Here is a 19283-nt window from a genome sequence, read left to right on the forward strand (position 1 = left end):
CCCTGGGAGGGGCTAACATGACCAGTCTAGTAAAGGAGACAGACATTTAAAATACAAACAATAAAATCATGATTCTCATCTGGTTTTCAGACAAACTAGATGCCACTTAAGTGATGTACACTATCACCATATTTGCCATATCTAGCTACAAAACACAGATTAAGCAAGTTTTCAGCTTTCCTGACGTTTTTTCTTTCTTGAGGAACTGGTTTCATAATGTCAGGAACAATCACTAAAACAGCTTCACACGATCAGTTCTATTTCATTGTAAATATATGATCAACTCATTTGTTCGCTTTGGAAAGAACCATAACCAAATTTTAACATTTGCGCTATAATTATAATTTAAAGTTTATTTTTTCTAGTCGAGAACATCACTTTCTCAGGCATCTTCACTTCTAACATCAGCACTAGCAAGTGGCTTTTTTGGGCCATTTGCACAAGGAAACACTTTCTTCTCTTAAGTGTTATGTTGTGATAGCTGATTATTTATGTTGTCAGTATCCTGCTTATGATTTTTCCTTTATTAAACTTTTTTTGGCTTATAACATAATATAGAAAAGTATACAGATAATAAGTGTACATCTTTTCTTTTTTCCTTTATGCTCTCTGAAGAGTGTAGTCAAGTGAACAGGTGTTTTAAATTTAAATGTCCAGTTTTTCAAATTTTTTCTTATGGTGAGACTAAGAATTTATATTCTCTTAAGTTCAAGAGAGAAAGTGAGGGGACTTCCCTGGTGGCGCAGTGGTTAAGAATCTGCCTGCCAATGCAGGGGACACGGGTGCAATCCCTAGTCCGGGAAGATCCTGCATGCTGCGGAGCAACTAAGTCTGTGTGCCACAACTACTGAGCCTGCGCTCTAGAGCCCGCGAGCCACAACTAATGATGCCCACATGCCTAGAGCCCGTGCTGTGCAACAAGAGAAGCCACCGCAATGAGAAGCCCACACACTGCAATGAAGAGTAGCCCCCGCTCACCACAACTAGATAAAGCCCGCACAGCAACGAAGACCCAACACGGCCAAAAATATAATTAATTAATTAATTAATTTTTAAAAAAAGAAAGAAAGCGAAAAACAGCCTCTTGTTTGGCTCTAGATTGAAGCTCTTAGCAAGTAACATAGAGCCTGTTTAACCAGCTCAATTCAGTCATTAACAGCCCTGTTTTAGTATACTTACTTCTGAACGTTAGACAATCCCTAAAGGCCATACTTCCTCCACTCTGTTACTTTTGTTTGTAAAGTCAACCCATCCTTGAATGTTGTACTTCCCCAAAAAATCTGTATAAGATTAGCTCTTTGATTTGTTCTGGAAGAACAGTTCTTCCTTGCCTGAAAAGTAATAAATTCAGCTTGGTTTCAGATATAGTTGAGCAGTAATTTTTTCCCTCAGCAATACTAGCACTTATTGTGACTTGTTTAAGAAATCTGACAAGTGTAAAAGTTAGTATTTGCTCATAACATTGCTAGAAGCAGAGGGGAAGAGCAATTATATTAAAGACCCCTAGACCAGTGAGAAATACAAAAGAGGCATAATATAAGCTTCCCATTTCTAATTACATACCAAGAAGTTCTTTTAGAATGAAGAAATAGGGTAAGTATGTAATTTGCTCTTCAAACTGGAACAGGTTTAGATACAATTACAGCAGACTCTAAGCATAAACCAGGACTGTCTCTAGAAATTTGAAGCTTATGCCTCAACTAATTATAGAATTTTGTCTACAGTTTCTTATCTGGCTTTCTGCTCTGTTTAATTAGCCATAGAAGTTCTTTTCATTAGACCAGAGGTAAACCTAATGGATCTGTTTGGCCCCCTTCCCTTGATCTCCATCCCAGTTCTTAATTAACCTTCTAAGCATGTATCCATGTATAAAAGAACCTGACACACAAGTGTGCATCTTGTAATTTTCATGTAATTACCTCCTGGATCAAAAAATTAAATATTACCAACACCCTCTCATGCCTCTCCATCATTACACCCTCCTCACTATCCTGACTTCTAATACCATAGATTTATTTTGCCCATTTTTGTAATTTCTAAAACTGGAATCAAAAAGTACGTGCTCCTTTGGGTATGGCTTCTTTTTAGTCAGCATATGTTGGAGATTTACTTACGTATTGAGCGTAGCAGTTCCTTTCTTTTCACTGCTGCACGGTATTATATGGATATACTTTAATATTTTTAATTCGTTCCAGTGTTGATAGACATTTGAGTTGATGGACATATATACATACATATCTGTTGGTTATGTAACTAAGAATGTTGGATCATGGATTATATTTATTTAGCTCTATATATTTAACTCTAGTAGATATTACCAAACTGTTTTCCAAAGTGTTTGTACTTATTCATAATTTTGGATTATTGGGAGTTAGTCCTAGCATTTATATACAAAAACATTTACACACACACAAACAGTCCCCAACTTATAATAGTTCGGCGTACGATTTTTTGACTTTACAATGGTACGATTTTTTGACTTTACAATGGTGCGAAAGTGTTACACATTTGGTAGAAACCGGTCTTTGAATTTTGAATTTTGATCTTTTCTTGGGCTAGTGATGTGTGGTATGATACTGTCTCCTGATGCTAGGCAGCAAGCCACAACTCTCAGTCAGCCACATGATCATGAGGGTAAATAACTAATACACCTGTAACCTTCCTGTACCCATACAACCATTCGTTTTTCACTTTCAGCACAATAGTCAATAAATTAAATGAGATATTGAAGACTTTATTATAAAATAGGCTTTATGTTAGATGATTTTGCCCAACTGTAGACTAATGTAAAAGTTCTGAGCATACTTAAGGTAAGCTAGGCTAGGCTAAGCTATGATGTTCTGTAGGTTAAGTGTATTAAATGTATTTTTGACTTAAGATATTTTCAACTTACGATATTTTCAAGTTAATGGGTTTATCGGGGTGTAACACCATTGTAAGTGGAGGAAGATCTGTATAGATACCTTCATACCCACACTTTTCATTTAACACCCCTTTTTTCTGGTAAAGGTGACTGTTTGATCCAGTATTACGCATGTGTTTTCAGGGGCTATTTCATGTATGACACACTTAATTTGCTTGGTAGGATCATTTTGCATCTCTCTTTCACTAGCCCTCCAATGAACTGTATTAAAAATTGTCTGGAAAAGAGTCTCTGAAATCTAAAAGAGTCTCTCCACTATAGAGTTTCTTTGTGAGTTAAAATAATTTCCAAAGGGTGGACAATCTGAGAACCTTCTGTTCACAATTGAAAATAATTAAGCATAATAAATTCCGGGGTTTTGTTTGTTTGTTTGTTTTGCCGCACCATGCGGCAGCATGCAGGATCTTAGTTCCCCCACCAGGGATCAAACCCGAACCCCCTGCAGTGGGAGCACAGAATCTTAACCACTGGACCACCAGGGAAGCCCCTAAATTCAGTTTTCATTTTAAAAACTTGGGTTGCTCATCATCGTTGTTATTCCACTGACTCTGTTAGGAACTGTATAGATAGGCCTCCTAATCAAAAAGCATATTGAACTCTTTTAACTTGAAAAGCTTATATCCAGTATTTGCTTAAAATCAACCTAATGGGACCAGAAAGTTAGACTGGGAAAGCAGAAGCATGTAAACTATCATGATTTCACTGTAGGTTCAAATTGAGCCTGTCCAGATGTGCTGTGAAGAAAGTGGTTGAGAGCCCAGACTGGGAATTATTTTTACTTTGGAGTGAAATATCTAATGCTGCTATTAAAAATGATCTGGAATGTTCTTTCTGATTACTTATATAAATGTATACTGTTAAAGAAATTTATATAAAGGTGGAAGTCTTTTGATCTTTGTTTCTGCCAAAGAAAAAGTGTAGCTCCCAAAAGTTACCATCTTTTGAGAAGCACTATTAAATGCTTATTGAGAATAGCCAAACAAATTGAAAATAGATTTCTAGGCCTAATGTGCCCTAAAAATGGCAACTATATGTTTACATGTTATACAGAATATTGTAATTAAAATGGCAACTGTATGTATACATGTTATACAGAAATTATGAGTGGGACACACAGAATTGTTGTTTTCCTTAGATGATGTCTCATGCTGAAGGACAACAAAGAGACTTAATTAGAGGAATTGAATGCCTTCCTGCTTCCGGCCATCTTAGTTCCTTGGACCAGGATCTCTTAATGCTCAAGGCTACTTCCATGGCAACTATGAACTGCTTAAACGACTGCTTTCATATTCTCCAGTTGCAGCATGCATCACATCAGAAGGGCTCATTGCCTTCAGGTAAGTTATTGCTTAAAGGTAGGACTTAACATTGCAGGTCAAAACATGGAAAGGACCAACTATATTCTTTGTAATTCTACTCCAGAAAATCTTAAGCAAAACGAAACGAATAGAAAACCAGCAAGCCTCTTGGTTTTTAATTATCACACTAATGTTATACAGAGTCTTTTTAACTGTGTCCTTTTTCAAATCTAAAACCATCTTAGGTCTCATATAATTACATATCCCTTTAGAAACCTCAAACTCAACATGTCAAAAACTGAACTCAAAACTCACGTCTTCTATATTTCTGTTAAAGTTGGTGGCATCACTCTCTCTCGACGATCAAAGTAGAAACGTTGGAATGATTCCTTGAGTTTTGCTTTAGTCCACTATTCATTATTTCCATATTGAGATATATATATATTAAAGTCTAGAACTTCCCTGGTGGCACAGTGGTTAAGAATCCACCTGCCAATGCAGGGGACACGGGTTCAAGCCCTGGTCCGGGAAGATCCCACATGCCGCGGAGCAGCTAAGCCTGTGTGCCACAACTACTGAGCCTGCGCTCTAGAGCCTGCGAGACACAACTACTGAAGCCCGCACGCCTAGAGCCCATGCTCTGCAACAAGAGAAACCACCGCAATGAGAAGCCTGCGCACAGCAAAGAAGACCCAACGCAGCCAAAAATAAATAAATAAATAAATTACTAAAAAAAGTAAAGTCTATCAGTCACCTTTCAGTTTGAAAAATAAGAGGTACATCTAGTATTTGAGAGCACCTATTTGTTGAAATTAGTTTACTGGGGAAAAGAATGTTATTGCATAGGATAACAAAAAATGAGTTTTTCTATTAAATGAGATGAATAAACTCATCATTTTAAAAATTGAGATATAATTGACATATAACATTGTGTAAGTTTAAAATGTTGATTTAATACATTTATATATTTGTGTACCACCAAAGTGTTAGCTAATGCCTTAATCACATCGCATAATTGTTATTTATTTCTTCCTTTTTTTCCTTGGTCATGTCGCGAAGCTTGTGGGACCTTAGTTTCCCAGGGCTGGGCAGTGCAAGTGCCAAGTTCTAACCACTGGACCACCAGGGAATTTCCTGTCATTTCTTTTTTGTAGTGAGAACATTTAGGATCTAGTCTCTTAGCAACTTTGAAATATTTAGTATAGTATTGTTGACTGCATTCTCTGTGCTGTGCATTAGATCTCCAGGACTTATCTTCTAGTTGCAAGTTTGTACCCTTTTAACAACATCTCCCCAACTCCCCCACCCCCATCACATTGTATTAATAGTAGTAACTTAGTGTTTCCCAATACTCATTGTTTTCTTATCCAAGGAACTCCCCTTGCTTGTGGAAGAAAGATATTTTCGGAAGATGTTGAGACTTTGTGCAGGAAAAAGTTTACCAAGTCAGATCTTGATATGGATAGGGTATGAATCCCATCCTCGTGTGTGCCTAAATTCAATATTTCAAGCTAACAATAACAAGCTAATGGCAATTGTAGATATAGATCAGGGCAGTATTACAGAGGCCAATAAGTTATGTATGTTCCACTTAAGGAACTCATGGTCCACTTGGGGAAGAAACATGTAAATAGTTAACTATAATATGTAAAGTGCCACTTACAATGGGAACGAAGTACTGTGGGAGAACATGTGAATGGACTAATACTTCTGGTAGAAAAAAAGTCTGGGAAAGGCACAGAAAAGCTAATAAAACCAATTAGTTCAGGAGTGGGAGGTAGGGGAGAGGGCATTCCAAAGAGATAGAAAAGCCTAAATTGTGCATTGTGAGCATGGACTGTTGTCTTAGAGGAATTCTAAGTAGTCCAATATAAATTTTCTCCTGTTATAAAGCACTCATTATAAAAAATTTAGAAACTACCATGCAATTGAAAGAAAAATCATATTATCTTACCAAGCAGAAGTTGCCCCCGTGAATATATTAGTACATTCCCCACCAGGCTTTTCTTTTTTTCTTTTTAATTTTTGTTTTACCTCATAGTTGTTTGAAGATAGGTGTTTGTAAAATAGATAACCAACAAGGATATATTGTATAGCACAGGGAATTATAGCCATTATCTTATAATAACTCTTAATGGAGTATAAGCTATAAAAATACTGAATCACTATGCTGTACACCTGAAACTAATATAATATTGTAAATCAACTATACTTCAGTTAAAAAAATAAATACTTGATTAATTAAATACTATGTAATTTTTTAAATTCTTAGAATTTCATTTGTGTAGTTTAAATTAAGTCTTATTTTTTAAATGATTGCTTTGTTGATTAATGAAGCATGCCCAATATAAATTTGTATTTTTTTAATTAAAAATGTGAAACACACTGTAAACTTTATAGAATTGTCTAAAGTAAAAGGTATTCTCCCATATCACTGTTTTTTGGAGCACAGATTTGTGGGTATTTGAGGGAATTAACTAATACTGGTATTTCTCACCGTAAATTGCCATATTTTCCAAATTAAGTAGGTGGAAATTTATTCTTGTCAGTTGAGAAGGAAGATAAAACTGTGAAGAAAAAAAACTGAATTACCTTCCCACTCAAATTTTGAAATGATCCAAGAAATGAAATCTGAATAAGAATTAGTGTTTAGTCCCATGAGGTCTTAATGTATATTATACAAAAGCACAGCAGTGATTATTGATGTAGAAGGGTCCTGAGACCAAATGATTGGTTTGATTAAGAGTTTTGTTATGGTTTATCAGTTGAGTGATCTCTTAAAATAGATCTCTTAAGTCTAGTGTTTGTGTGCATTTTATTTCGAGAAGTAAGGAAATCTAGATATTGACATTAAAAATAAACATTTCAAGGTAGGAACAAAGTGGTTTCATTTCTTTGGAATTTTGGAAGAGACCCCATGAACTTATCCAGGGCATTCCCCTAATTATGAATCCCCCCCACCAACCCCAGTGCCAAGTGAAACTGAACTGAGTGGCAAGGCAAGATGCTCTGGTAGCCTGATAGGTACTTTGTAATTTATTCCTCTACTCAAGTCTGGGATTTTGTTATAGACTAAGTAAATTCCATACTCCTTTTATTTTCTGCTGTGGTTGCCTGAGCATCCCTTAATGTAGCACTATATAACCAAGTTTCTGTGAAACCTAGATCAGCCTCTGAAATCAAATGGAACATTTTCCATTATTGATTAGGCATAGAATCCACTTTGTTAAACTAGTTGAGGGTAATAAGAGACATTGAGTCATTAATTGAGAAGATGACAGGTCTCTAAATGTGACCACTGTCTTTCACTAGGTCAGCTATTATTTATTCAGTAGGAGAGCCTTTCAGTTTAAAAGTATATGGAGCTTTTTCATATGATTGGAAAAAACATAATGGACATGTATTTGCAATTCTTAAATTAGATCAAGGGGGTTATCTTGATTAGTTAGAAAATTGCTACTGCGAATAAGGTTCAACCCCAAATTGAAGCAGATTTTATCATTTCACAGTCCCAGGTTTCTCCTGTAATTGTGACTTCCTTTAGCCTAACTGCATACTTCTTATCACTAGAGGGACAGGGTTCATGCAGAAAGGCCAGCAAATCAACTGTTAGGGTAGGAATACACTTTGTGATTCATAGATTTGCATAAGAAGTGAGTTTAGTCCTATTCAGGGTTGATTCATTTAAATGGTATCTGATTTCAAGTTGCAGGTTGCTGTGTTGTAAAATACCCAATCGTGATGCTCATGCTAATGAGATAAAAGTCACTGTCTTGCAGAGCCTCTTAACAGGTTCAATTGCTTTTAGCCTTGTAGGCTCAAAAGAAAATTGTTTAATAAAATCCACATTTGCTGAACTTTCCAGATTATGAGCAAGTTTCAGCGAAAGTTTTCTCTTACTTCATCAGGAACGACAATCGAGTGGTTAGAACCAAAGATACCTTTATCAAACCACTATAAAAATGGAGCTGACCAGCCCTTTGCAACTGAGCAGAGTAAGCCAGTGGCAGTCCCAGAAGAGCAGTGCGTTGCAGAATCTGGACTATTCGCAAGGGTAAGGTAATGTGAACATAGAGTTTTGGAGTAAAAATTAAGAATCACTGAAAAGCACCTTTTCTTTGTCAGGACATGCAAATCAACATAATGAGAGCATACTCTAGACGTTCTACCTTAAACTGCACTGGCTTTGGAAGGGGTCTATTGTGTAAAACTTGTACATAGTTTTCCAGGTTAAATTATGTGGCCTTTTTAGTTTTAGTTTACTTTTTTTTTTTTTTTTTTTATAGATAGATTTTTTTTTTAATTTTTTTTTTATTTTTTATTTATGGCTGTGTTGGGTCTTCGTTTCTGTGCGAGGGCTTTCTCTAGTTGTGGCAAGCGGGGGCCACTCTTCATCGCGGTGCGCAGGCCTCTCACTATTGCGGCCTCTCTTGTTGTGGAGCACAGGTTCCAGATGCGCAGGCTCAGTAATTGTGGCTCACGGACCCAGCCGCTCTGCGGCATGTGGGATCTTCCCAGACCAGGGCTCGAACCCGTGTCCTCTGCATTGGCAGGCGGATTCTCAACCACTGCGCCACCAGGGAAGCCCTTTAGTTTACTTTTGCTTCATATAAATGCATTTAAAAAATGAAATTTGCATGTTTTTCTTTTTCTGGAAAATCGCTTTTCTAATAGAAAATTATTTGCATGATATTTACCTCTCACATTTCTTAATTTAACATTATTTACTAGGTGTTTACTATTAAGTTCATAAGTTTAAAAGTTTAACATTAAGGTTTTGTTGATAGTAAGCACTATACCAAACCAATTTTTAAAAGTGTTAGTCTACTTAAAATAGCACACAGTCTTAGGGTTTAATATTTTTATAAAGTAATATTAATTCCACATTTCTCAGAAGCTAAACAGTGTTTTCTTCTATTCATAGTTCCACCACTGTAACAAATCATACTGGTTTTTTGCCTTTTGAGTTTACATCTGTTATATTTATGGTTATCATAATTACATAGATAGTTTTGTTTTAAGCTCTTTTTACTTGCTACTTCTCATAAGTATTCTTATATGTTATTCTGGCCTATATAATAAAAGTTTTTAGGTTGAAGTAGGCTATTGAATGTCTAGGTTGTTTGTTATTTTTGGTTCTTATAAATAATGCTATATCATTTTGTCTACTGCTTTATTTTTTTTTCTCCCCTTTATTTGGATTATTTCTTTAGGTTATATTCCCAACTAGAATTACTGAGTCAAGAGTAATGCATGGTTTATGGTTATTTATATAACAGCAAATTACTTCTTAAGAGAAACATATGACACAGGGACTTCCAAAACTGGCAAAGGTCTTGACTCAGTGAGGCAGGCAGTGGCAGTAGGGTGGGTGGGGGAGAAGAAAGAAAAAAAAATCCTTTTTTTCCTATAGCTTTTTGACTAATTCATCTGTGGAGTCAAGCAGTTAGTAAGTATTCATTAAATTAGCTAATATGTGACAAGTCCAACGTTAAGAATTAGAGGAGACACAAAAATAGAAGACAGTTCTTTCACTGAAGAGACTTAAAATCTATTTAGAGTCACAACATATATATACTGAAACAATGAGATGATAACATAAAGCAGTATTTTTTATTTTTTTTCATCTTAATAGATATCACTTAGATTCTTGGGATATGGGCATTCAGGGAAAGAAGAGAAGTATATGAGTAGAGTGGATGAGGAATGCTTTGGAGAGAAAGTGGAATTGAAATTGGGCTTTGACAGGAGACAAGGTTTGAAGAGAAGAATAGTAGTAAGGGAATCTCAAGATGGGGGAGTAACACAAGCAGGGATACTAAGGCATGTGTACTTATTGCAGAAAAGGCTTGCCTGATGATTTTGAACCCAGGTCCTGTCATTTACTAACATGTGGGCCAATTGATTAACCATGCTTAGCTTCCTCATCTGTAAAGCAAGGGTAGTAATACCTTATAAGATTGTTATTTAGATAAAATAAATTTAGCAGAGTACCTGGTTTATGGAAAATGACCCCAGGGTTGTTGGATTTTATAAATCCAGATGACCATTCATGTTGCATGCTATGTGGAATGATAATCCCCCAAGCACTGCTCCATAGAAGACTGTGTAAACTGTGCCCCCAAGGAACATAAAACTCATGCAGAAGAATTTAGTCTTAATGTGATACATAATGAGATCATGAGCATGGGGAGGGATGCGATATGTTTTAAAAGATTGGTATATGATATGACTTGGAATTAAAGTATGGATAGAATTAAAGTGTGGAAGTAGAAATGAAGACAAATGAATAGGTAATGTGCATCTCAAATGAAAAATCAGTTGAGCTTGTGATTGACTGGATATAGGGTTGGATCAAAGCTGACTCCAAGTTTTTGAGACTAAATGATTAAAATTGTGCCGCCATTCACAAAGCTAGCAAAATTAGGAAGAAAGAGCTTTTTGAAAGAAAAGGTTTAGTATGGTTTATGAACATGTTGAATTTTATTTGAGAAGAGGACATATGATTGTTAATGTATATGAAAAGCAACTGGAAATGATGTAACCAAAGCTTTGCAGAGAGATCAGGACTAGAGATATAATTTACAAGTGAAAAGTTATAAACTATAGGTCATACACTCCAACATTTTCATACTTCTAAATGAGAATACAAAGCATGTTGGAGGTCAGGATAGAGGCATATGTTAGAGATGGGGCACAGAGGTGGGGAGGAGAGGATCGTTGAATTTCCAAATCTTTTGAAATGTTGAGTAGACCAAGTGTATGACCTAGTGCAAATAGAAAAAAATAAGTGCATAGATTTTTTTTTTTTTTTAATTACAAAAGACATTAGACTCCACTCAAGCATACCAGAAAAGACCGGAAGTTTTCAAAACTTTCACATATGCCTTCTTTGGAATATGAGTGTCAGTGCAAGCTCAAAACATATATTACAGTAGTGGAAATTTTGCTGTCAAGTGATAGAGGAGGTAAACCTCAGTGAGGCTAGAATGAAGCCCACAGTTCCTTAGTGTCCAAGTCAGAAATCAGGAAGACACAAAAATGGGATTAGTATGAGTTTTGCAGAATATTGGGGTTTCCCTCTGCCATGCAATCTCCAAATAGTATGAATTCCTAGAAATTCAACAGGCCTTGCCACTGTATTTGCTAACCATTCTGGGTTTTTAGGGATTTTATATGTTTGAGCATGTTTATTTGAATTTTTGTAATGATTTTTTTTTTTAACCTTAAGCTTTCCTTATTTTTTTTAAAAATTTTATTTATTTTTTGCTGCATTGGGTCTTCATTGCTGCACGCGGGCTTTCTATAGTTGTGGCGAGCGGGTGCTACTCTTTGTTGCGGTGCGCGGGCTTCTCATCGCGGTGGCTTCTTTTGTTGCGGAGCACAGGCTCTAGGAACGGGCTTCAGTAGCTGTGGCACGTGGGCTCATTAGTTGTGGCTCGCGGGCTCTAGAGCGCAGGTCCAGTAGTTGTGGCACACGGGTTTAGTTGCTCCGTGGCATGTGGGATCTTCCCAGACCAGGGCTTGTACCTGTGTCCCCTGTATTGGCAGGCAGATTCTTAACCACTGCGCCACCAGGGAAGCCCTAACCTTAAGCTTTTCTTTAAGAAAGGCATGACAGTCTCTAAGAAGGGCCATTTCAAAAAGAAAAGAGAGCTTCCAAATTCTTCCATTCACATCATGCTTTAGAATCAGTATTTAATCGTGAATAGAATTCCTTTTTTTTCTATTTTAGTAAGTGGTTTGACTATTTTTATAAAAACAACAAAAACTGTATTCTTTTAGTTTTTCTACGAGATTTTTTTTTAACATCTTTATTGGAGTATAATTGCTTTACAATGGTGTGTTAGTTTCTGCTTTATAACAAAGTGAATCAGCTATACGTGTACATACATACCCATACCAGATTATATTTTATCTCTTTAGTTTAATATTATTTTCATTAGAGGAAACCACAAAGTAAACTTTGTGTATAACTTTGTGTATAATAATGTTTAAGGCTGTATTTGCATTATTAATCTGTGTCCTAGGTTCTGACCTCAAATGTAATAGTACCTTTCAGAAGGTTGGAGAACATTATTTAATTAAGATCTGTTAGTTTTTTTCCCCTCAACATTTCTCAAATGAAAAATTGTTATATTTGGAATTCATATATAGAAAGAGGGATGATCGGTTTTTCCCCTGTTTCATAATGAGTAAACATTCACTGGTATACTTAAACTATATTGTGCAACTGACTTAGGGTAGAAAACAGGAAAGAGTTCCTGACAGACTTACTAGCCATTGAAAAGGGGAATTGAGGAACTTGCCTTTGGGATCTTTCCTCAAGGTCATAAAAACAGAAATAATTCTGATATACACAGTTGTTCTGTTTGGTCTCTGAAGAAAGGAACTAGACCATTAATTGACTTATCAGAATTTGAGCTAGTAAAGATTTCTTTGTTCGAAGGAGAGAGAAGAAAAAGGAGAAAAACAAAGGCAAAAGAATGACCAGAAACCCATTATTCTTTAACTGTGTCACCAAGTTTTGTATTTTGTTTTTAATATTTTGAGAACATTAAGTTCTTGATTTTTTGCCTGATTAGGATTGGTTTTCTTTGCCTAGCTACATAGAACAGATGGGCGTCTTGTTTGATAGGGTTTGGTTATGGGAAGAGAAAGTTAAAGGCAGAGACATTAACAGAATCATTTCCTTTTTAAAATCCTCATAACTTAAAACTTAATACAATACCAAAGATAATAAACTCATGAAGGCTGTCTTGCACAAAGGTAATGGAATGAGGTACCACTGAGAGAGATGGGACACCATCCCCACATAAACATGGAAAGTGACATCTGATAAGATTATAGAATCTTGGGATTTGAAACTTTTATTTGTTGCTTAAATAGAAATAAGAAATTATGTTTCTCTTAACCAGTTATTTGGAGCGAAGACCCTATTGAGATGAGAGTAAACATTTTTGGTTTTTCAGGGGGCTGTTTTATTGATTGAAAAACTATGCAGAGAACATTTTGTGGCATTAAGACTGCATAAGCAACTACAAGCTTTCTATACCTGCACCTAGAATTCTCTTCATCCCCAAAGTTTCTTCCTGACAACTCCAGAGATGCATGAATATCTAAATATAGATTACAGAAGTTAGACTTGACATGTACAGTCACTTTAAAATTTTACTTTTATAGTGTTAGCTTAAAAATAGGGCAAATATTTAATTCTCAAAACATCTTAACTTATAGGTAGTGGTAAGGTCCCCTGGCAGGTGGTCAAAGCCTGCAGAGCCTAAGTTTCAGGTAAGACATTTTCACTCTTTCTGAAAAATCCTGTTTTCACAAAATATGTGTGTTTTATGTGTGATACTTATGACAAAACCACAGTATGTTCAATGTCAGTGATAATGGGTTCATTGAAGGAAATCTGTTCCATGGCCAAGTGATGGAAGTTGTATCTTCAGGAAGATTTTTGTCTGTTCTCAGATTCATTTAGGCCCAATATAAATGTCTTCATCTGATGTTTATACTTTTATTCTTAATGGATATTAATAAGCGCTAGTAACAATAGACTTTTGCTTTATTTTGCATCAAGGAACCTGAAGAAATAAATGCAGATGATGAGGTGGAGGATACTTGTGACAACAAGGAGGATGACCTGGGAGCTGTGGAAGAGCAACGCAGTGTTATCCTACATCTCTTATCACAGCTCAAGCTGGGCATGGACTTAACAAGAGTAAGTAATGGGATAAACAGTCTAAGGAGATCATTAGATTAGGACTATACCTATGATTGTTAACGTCAGGGCTTTTTAACCTTTATGAGTTGGTTTCTTAGTCTCTTGATCAGCATTTATTTTCATAAAAAATGTGATAGGTTTTTTGTGCAGCATTAAGTCATATGGCAAATAAAGACCTATAGTCTTGTTCCTGTACAAAATAAAAGGGGTCCATTGGGATACAGAATTGGAAAATCTAAAGAAAAGGATATAATCCCACAAAACCAGTAAAGTCATTGATACTTCTACTTTATTCTTACTTCCCATTTTGGATAGTGCATTTTGGGTATTAATCTATAACAGAGATCAGCAAACATTTTCTGTAAAGGACCAGATAGTAGATATTTTTAGCTATGTGGACATAGATCGCTGTTGGAACTATACTTGACTCTTGAACAATGTAGGGGTTAGGGGCGCCAACCCCCCATGTAGTTGAAAATCTGCATATAATTTTTGACTCCCCCAAAACTTAACTACTAATAATCTGTTGTTGACTGGAAGCCTTACCAATAACATAAACACTCAATTAATGCAAATTTTGTTTCTATGTATATGTATTGCTAGTATATACTAGACATCAAAAATGAAAAGATAATGTGAAAAAAATTTATATTTATTTACAGATATAATGATTCATGCATTGATAATGAAGAAGCAGCAATATGATTGCTTTATGGTAGCCTAGTATAATCAGCTTCATGGTAGCCTAGCCTATACACTAATGAATGAATTGTTATAAAATTTTTATGACATACAGTATTGCAGTCATATTCATGAAACAATATTGGAAACATTGTTACATTTTAAAAAAAAACCCACATACCTGTGATAATACACAGTTTTTCTCTCATTGTGAGAGAGGTACGGTACTTTAATGTAATTCTTTGAAAGCGAGGTTATAAAACAGTAAGAAAACTAACATATTATTCATTTTATATTACATATTACTCACCTTAAGCCTGTGTAAGAATAGACTATCCACTTCAATACAAGTCTTGCACATGATGTTCTACATGTATATTTTTGTATATTTATTGGAAAAAATCCATGTATAAGTGGACCTGCAATTCAAACCCGTATTGTTTAAGGATCAGCAGTACTCAACTCAGCCTTTGTAGTGTGAAAGCAGCCATAGATAATATGTTGGATGGGCATGGATGTATTTCAACAAAAGTTTATTTACACAAACAGGATGCCAGATTTGGCCCAAAGGCCATAGTTTGCAAACCCCTGGTCTACAGCCTTGCTACTTTAAAAGTGTGGCCTGAATTAATTTGATAGAGTCCTTTCACTATATATGTGTATATCAAATCACTACAGTGTACACTTTAAATATCTTACAGTTTTATTTGTCAATTATGCCTTAATAAAACTGAGAGAAGAAAACAAGTGTGGTCTGAAGATCAGTAGCATCACCATCACCTGAGAACTTGTTAGAAAAGCATAATCTCAGCCCCCAATCTCGAAGTTAGAGAACCAGAATCTTCATTTCAGTAATATGTATATATACATTAAAGTTTGAGAAGCACTGATCTGTAGTTTTTAATTTTAGGCCCATCTTCTCCATTCCCAGTTTATCTAATTAGTGTGCCTTAATTTGTTTTAACAATTAATCCATGATGTTGATTTAAAAAGCCAGTAAGGTTCAAAACCTATGTATGTCAAACATTTACTACTGTGGAATTACATACTTTGAGTTACTGTTGACACTACTTTGCATTAGTGTGGGATTTCACACTAATTGACTTCACGAGGTATATTTCAAATTGAGGTTTTTGAAGGTAGTGGAAGTGTAAATTAAAAGGTTGTTTGGGGGCTTCCCTGGTGGTGCAGTGGTTGAGAATCTGCCTGCCAATGCAGGGGACACGGGTTCGAGCCCTGGTCTGGGAAGATCCCACATGCCACGGAGCAACTGGGCCCGTGAGCCACAACTACTGAGCCTGCGCGTCTGGAGCCTGTGCCCCGCAACGGGAGGGGCCGCGATAGTGAAAGGCCCGCGCACCGCGATGAAGAGCGGCCCCCGCACCGCGATGAAGAGTGGCCCCCACTTGCCACAACTAGAGAAAGCCCTCACACGAAAGAAATAAAAAAAAAAAAATTTAAAAGGTTGTTTGATTCCAGTGAGTTACTCACCTGAAAATGCAACTTAAATATAGAAAGCATTTTGCCTTTAGCATTCACTTTGAAGCATTTCAAAATCAAAAACACTTTTCTTTCTTTACTTAGACTTATAGTAATTATAGGAGGGTTTTTAAGTAAATTGATTGAATTAATAGCCTACTAAGAAGCAGACATTTTAGGAATAAAGAAACCCATTTAAACATTCATCTTTCATCTAACCTTAGTATTCAACTGGGTATCATTTTTATTCTAGAAATATTTTTTATATTAGTGGTTCAGAAAAGACTATTAGTTGTAAAATAGGTTAAAATGAGCAGTCAGGTAAGGAGTTTATTTGGTTATTATGGTATTTGCTGTCCCTTAGTAGATTTAGGTTTGTAAGGCATAAGAACAATGTTGGGGTTTATGAGGCATAAGAACATTTGAAAAGAATGTTCTGTGATAATAATCCAGATGGTAAAGTCTCTCTTGACATGAATAATGAATTTAATATCGTTTCCCCACATTTGTGCATTGTTAATTGAAGAAATACATATATATTGTATTTATATATAAAATCATTAGCATTAACTGATCACAAATTATGAACAGCCATATAACATTTAAAAGAATGGTACTTTTTGAGCAACATTAAAGAACCTGGTGACTAAATTGCAGTCGCATATACCTCCTGTCTAACAATGACACTGATACAACAGATGTTTAGCAAGCCCCTCTTATATTCCAGACACTGTGCTAGGTGCTGGGACTATAGCAACCAAGAAGGTAACCATGGTCCTGGGCTGCATGTTGTGAATAAGTAATAGCCATTTTCCCCATTATTTTGTTCTTTTAAAAGTAATATTATAGGGACTTCCCTGGTGATGCAGTGGTTAAGAATCCCCCTGTTAATGCAGGGGACACAGGTTTGATCCCTGGTCCGGGAAGATCGCACATGCCACGGAGCAACAAAGCCCGTGTGCCACAACTACTGAGCCTGTGCTCTAGAGCCTGTGAGCCACAACTGCTGAGCCCACGTGCCACAACTACTGAAGCCCACATGCCTAGAGTCCATGCTCCGCCACAAGAGAAGCCACCGCAATGAGAAGCCTGTGCACCGCAACAAAGAGTAGCCCCTCAATTCTCTGAAGATACTAATTACTGTTTTTTTGTATTGCTCTCTCTGGTTGATTTGTTGTTGTTGTTGTTGTTTTAGGTGGTGCTGCCTACATTTATCCTAGAGAAGCGTTCCCTGTTGGAAATGTATGCAGACTTTATGTCTCATCCAGACCTGTTTATAGCCATCTCTAATGGAGCTACAGCTGAGGACAGAATGATTCGTTTTGTTGAATACTACCTTACCTCATTTCATGAAGGCCGTAAGGGAGCCATTGCTAAGAAACCATACAATCCTATCATTGGAGAAACGTTTCACTGTTCCTGGAGGATGCCAAAGCGCGAGGTAGCATCCAGTGTCATTAGCAGCTCTTCCACCCAGGCTGTCACAAATCATGCTCCTCCGTCAGAGGAGGCTTTGAGCCAGGTGGGATCAGACTGTTACATGGTCAGATTTGTTGCTGAGCAGGTTTCCCATCATCCTCCAGTCTCAGGATTTTATGCAGAATGTGCCGAGAGGAAGATGTGTGTAAATGTGCACGTCTGGACTAAGAGCAAATTCTTAGGCATGTCGATAGGTGTGACAATGGTTGGGGAAGGTAAGTAGAAAAATTATTCTCCAATTTTTAATATCAAACTATAACCTTAAATTTGGGGAAGCTAGAGAAATATTAGTTATAAATTTGAACTGCTATGTGTACTACTTTTTTTCCCAATTCCTAGTATGTTTCAGAATACTGGTGGCGGGGGGAGGGGGCATATCTATCAACAAATATAAATTCTTTTTTTTACTTTTTTTTCTGATTTTAAATGTAAATTATTTTTATTATAGAAAATTTAGAAAACTTAGAAAAGTATCAAGGAGAAAATACAAGTATCTCTAATCCCTTCATCCAGAGAGAGATAAATTTAGCTAGTATTTTGTATTTTTTCTATGTGTGTATGTTCATACTTTTAGTTTTATAAAATTAGGATTCTCTTTATGTAGTTTTTTGTCCTCCTTTTTTGCACTGAATATTCATTTTCCCAAGTTATTGATAATGCTTTAAAACATGTTTTTGTTATTATAAACAGCACTCAAGAAATATTTTCTAGGTAAATCTATATCTATATCTTTTGTATTTCATAGGAGATATTCATAGAATATTTTAAAATATATTGCCAAACTTTATATCTCTTCCAGCAAATGATTATGAAAAAACAATTTAAGGAAATACAATATTTTTTGGCTAAGTTTAGAAAAAACATTAACAACAACAACAAAAATCTCCACAGAAATCATCGCAGAGTTAATGAAAATATAATGGTCTGCCATTTTAATGTTAAGGAACACTCTCGTGCATAGGAAAATTTGTTCTAAATATAAACTTGCAGTATAAGCATGGCCTAATTAAGCTTATGACCCTAACATTTTGAAATTGTGTTATTTTAGCCTTGAAGAAAATATATTATCCCCTTTTTAAGCTTTCCTCATCTTTAACTCCTGTTGTGTTGTGAGTCTTACCAATTTCCAAATGTTTCAAACTAATCAAAACTTTTATAACATTAGAAGATATTTTATTAGTTAAAAAAATAGTTTGCTATCTCCAGCTATAAGCTGCATCACATTAACCCTAGGCTCTTCACAAATCAGTTTACTTACTTTAGAGATGAAAAACCTGAAGCCTAGAGGTGATGGGATGTGTCCAGGATCGTAGAAGTTAAGGCATAGTCGGATTTAGACCCTCATTCTTTGACACACTCTCCCTGAGGACAGTTACTCTTACCAGTTCATGAAACACAGAGTATCTGGTGATAGTATCCTCTCCCGCTCCAAGAAAGGAAATACCTCAAGAAATGAGGAAAAGCATTAATATCTTAACCACGCATTAATTGAGAAGGATGTATATGATAGTTATTTTTTGATTTGCTAGTTATATATTCATGGATTTGCCTTTTTTAAATTAAATTGCTATTGACACTCTCAATAGAAAGTAAATTAAATCAGAGAATGGAACTTCTGACAGTTTATTTTGCTTCTGTCAGCAGCCATGTTTTTATTGAAAAGTAGGGGAAAATTCTGTTTAATTATCAGATAAAT

At 35.8% G+C, this 19283-nt stretch overlaps 1 protein-coding gene across 2 annotated transcripts in view; it reads left to right on the forward strand.

Moving 5' to 3' along the window:
- The window catches only part of OSBPL11 (oxysterol binding protein like 11), a 110080-nt gene that overhangs the window by 50332 nt on the left and 40465 nt on the right, over window positions 1–19283 (forward strand). For both annotated transcript variants that reach the window (XR_009008174.1, XM_007182785.3), the window contains exons 6-9: window positions 4059–4260; window positions 8130–8275; window positions 13805–13945; window positions 17304–17802. Coding sequence is in view for 1 of the 2 variants with exons in the window: in XM_007182785.3 (XP_007182847.2) it covers window positions 4059–4260; window positions 8130–8275; window positions 13805–13945; window positions 17304–17802 (988 nt within the window). In the remaining variant the exon portion in view is untranslated. The remainder of the gene's footprint in view (window positions 1–4058; window positions 4261–8129; window positions 8276–13804; window positions 13946–17303; window positions 17803–19283) is intronic.

This window comes from Balaenoptera acutorostrata, chromosome 4, assembly GCF_949987535.1.
Source record: "Balaenoptera acutorostrata chromosome 4, mBalAcu1.1, whole genome shotgun sequence".
Taxonomy (NCBI): Eukaryota; Metazoa; Chordata; class Mammalia; order Artiodactyla; family Balaenopteridae; genus Balaenoptera; species Balaenoptera acutorostrata.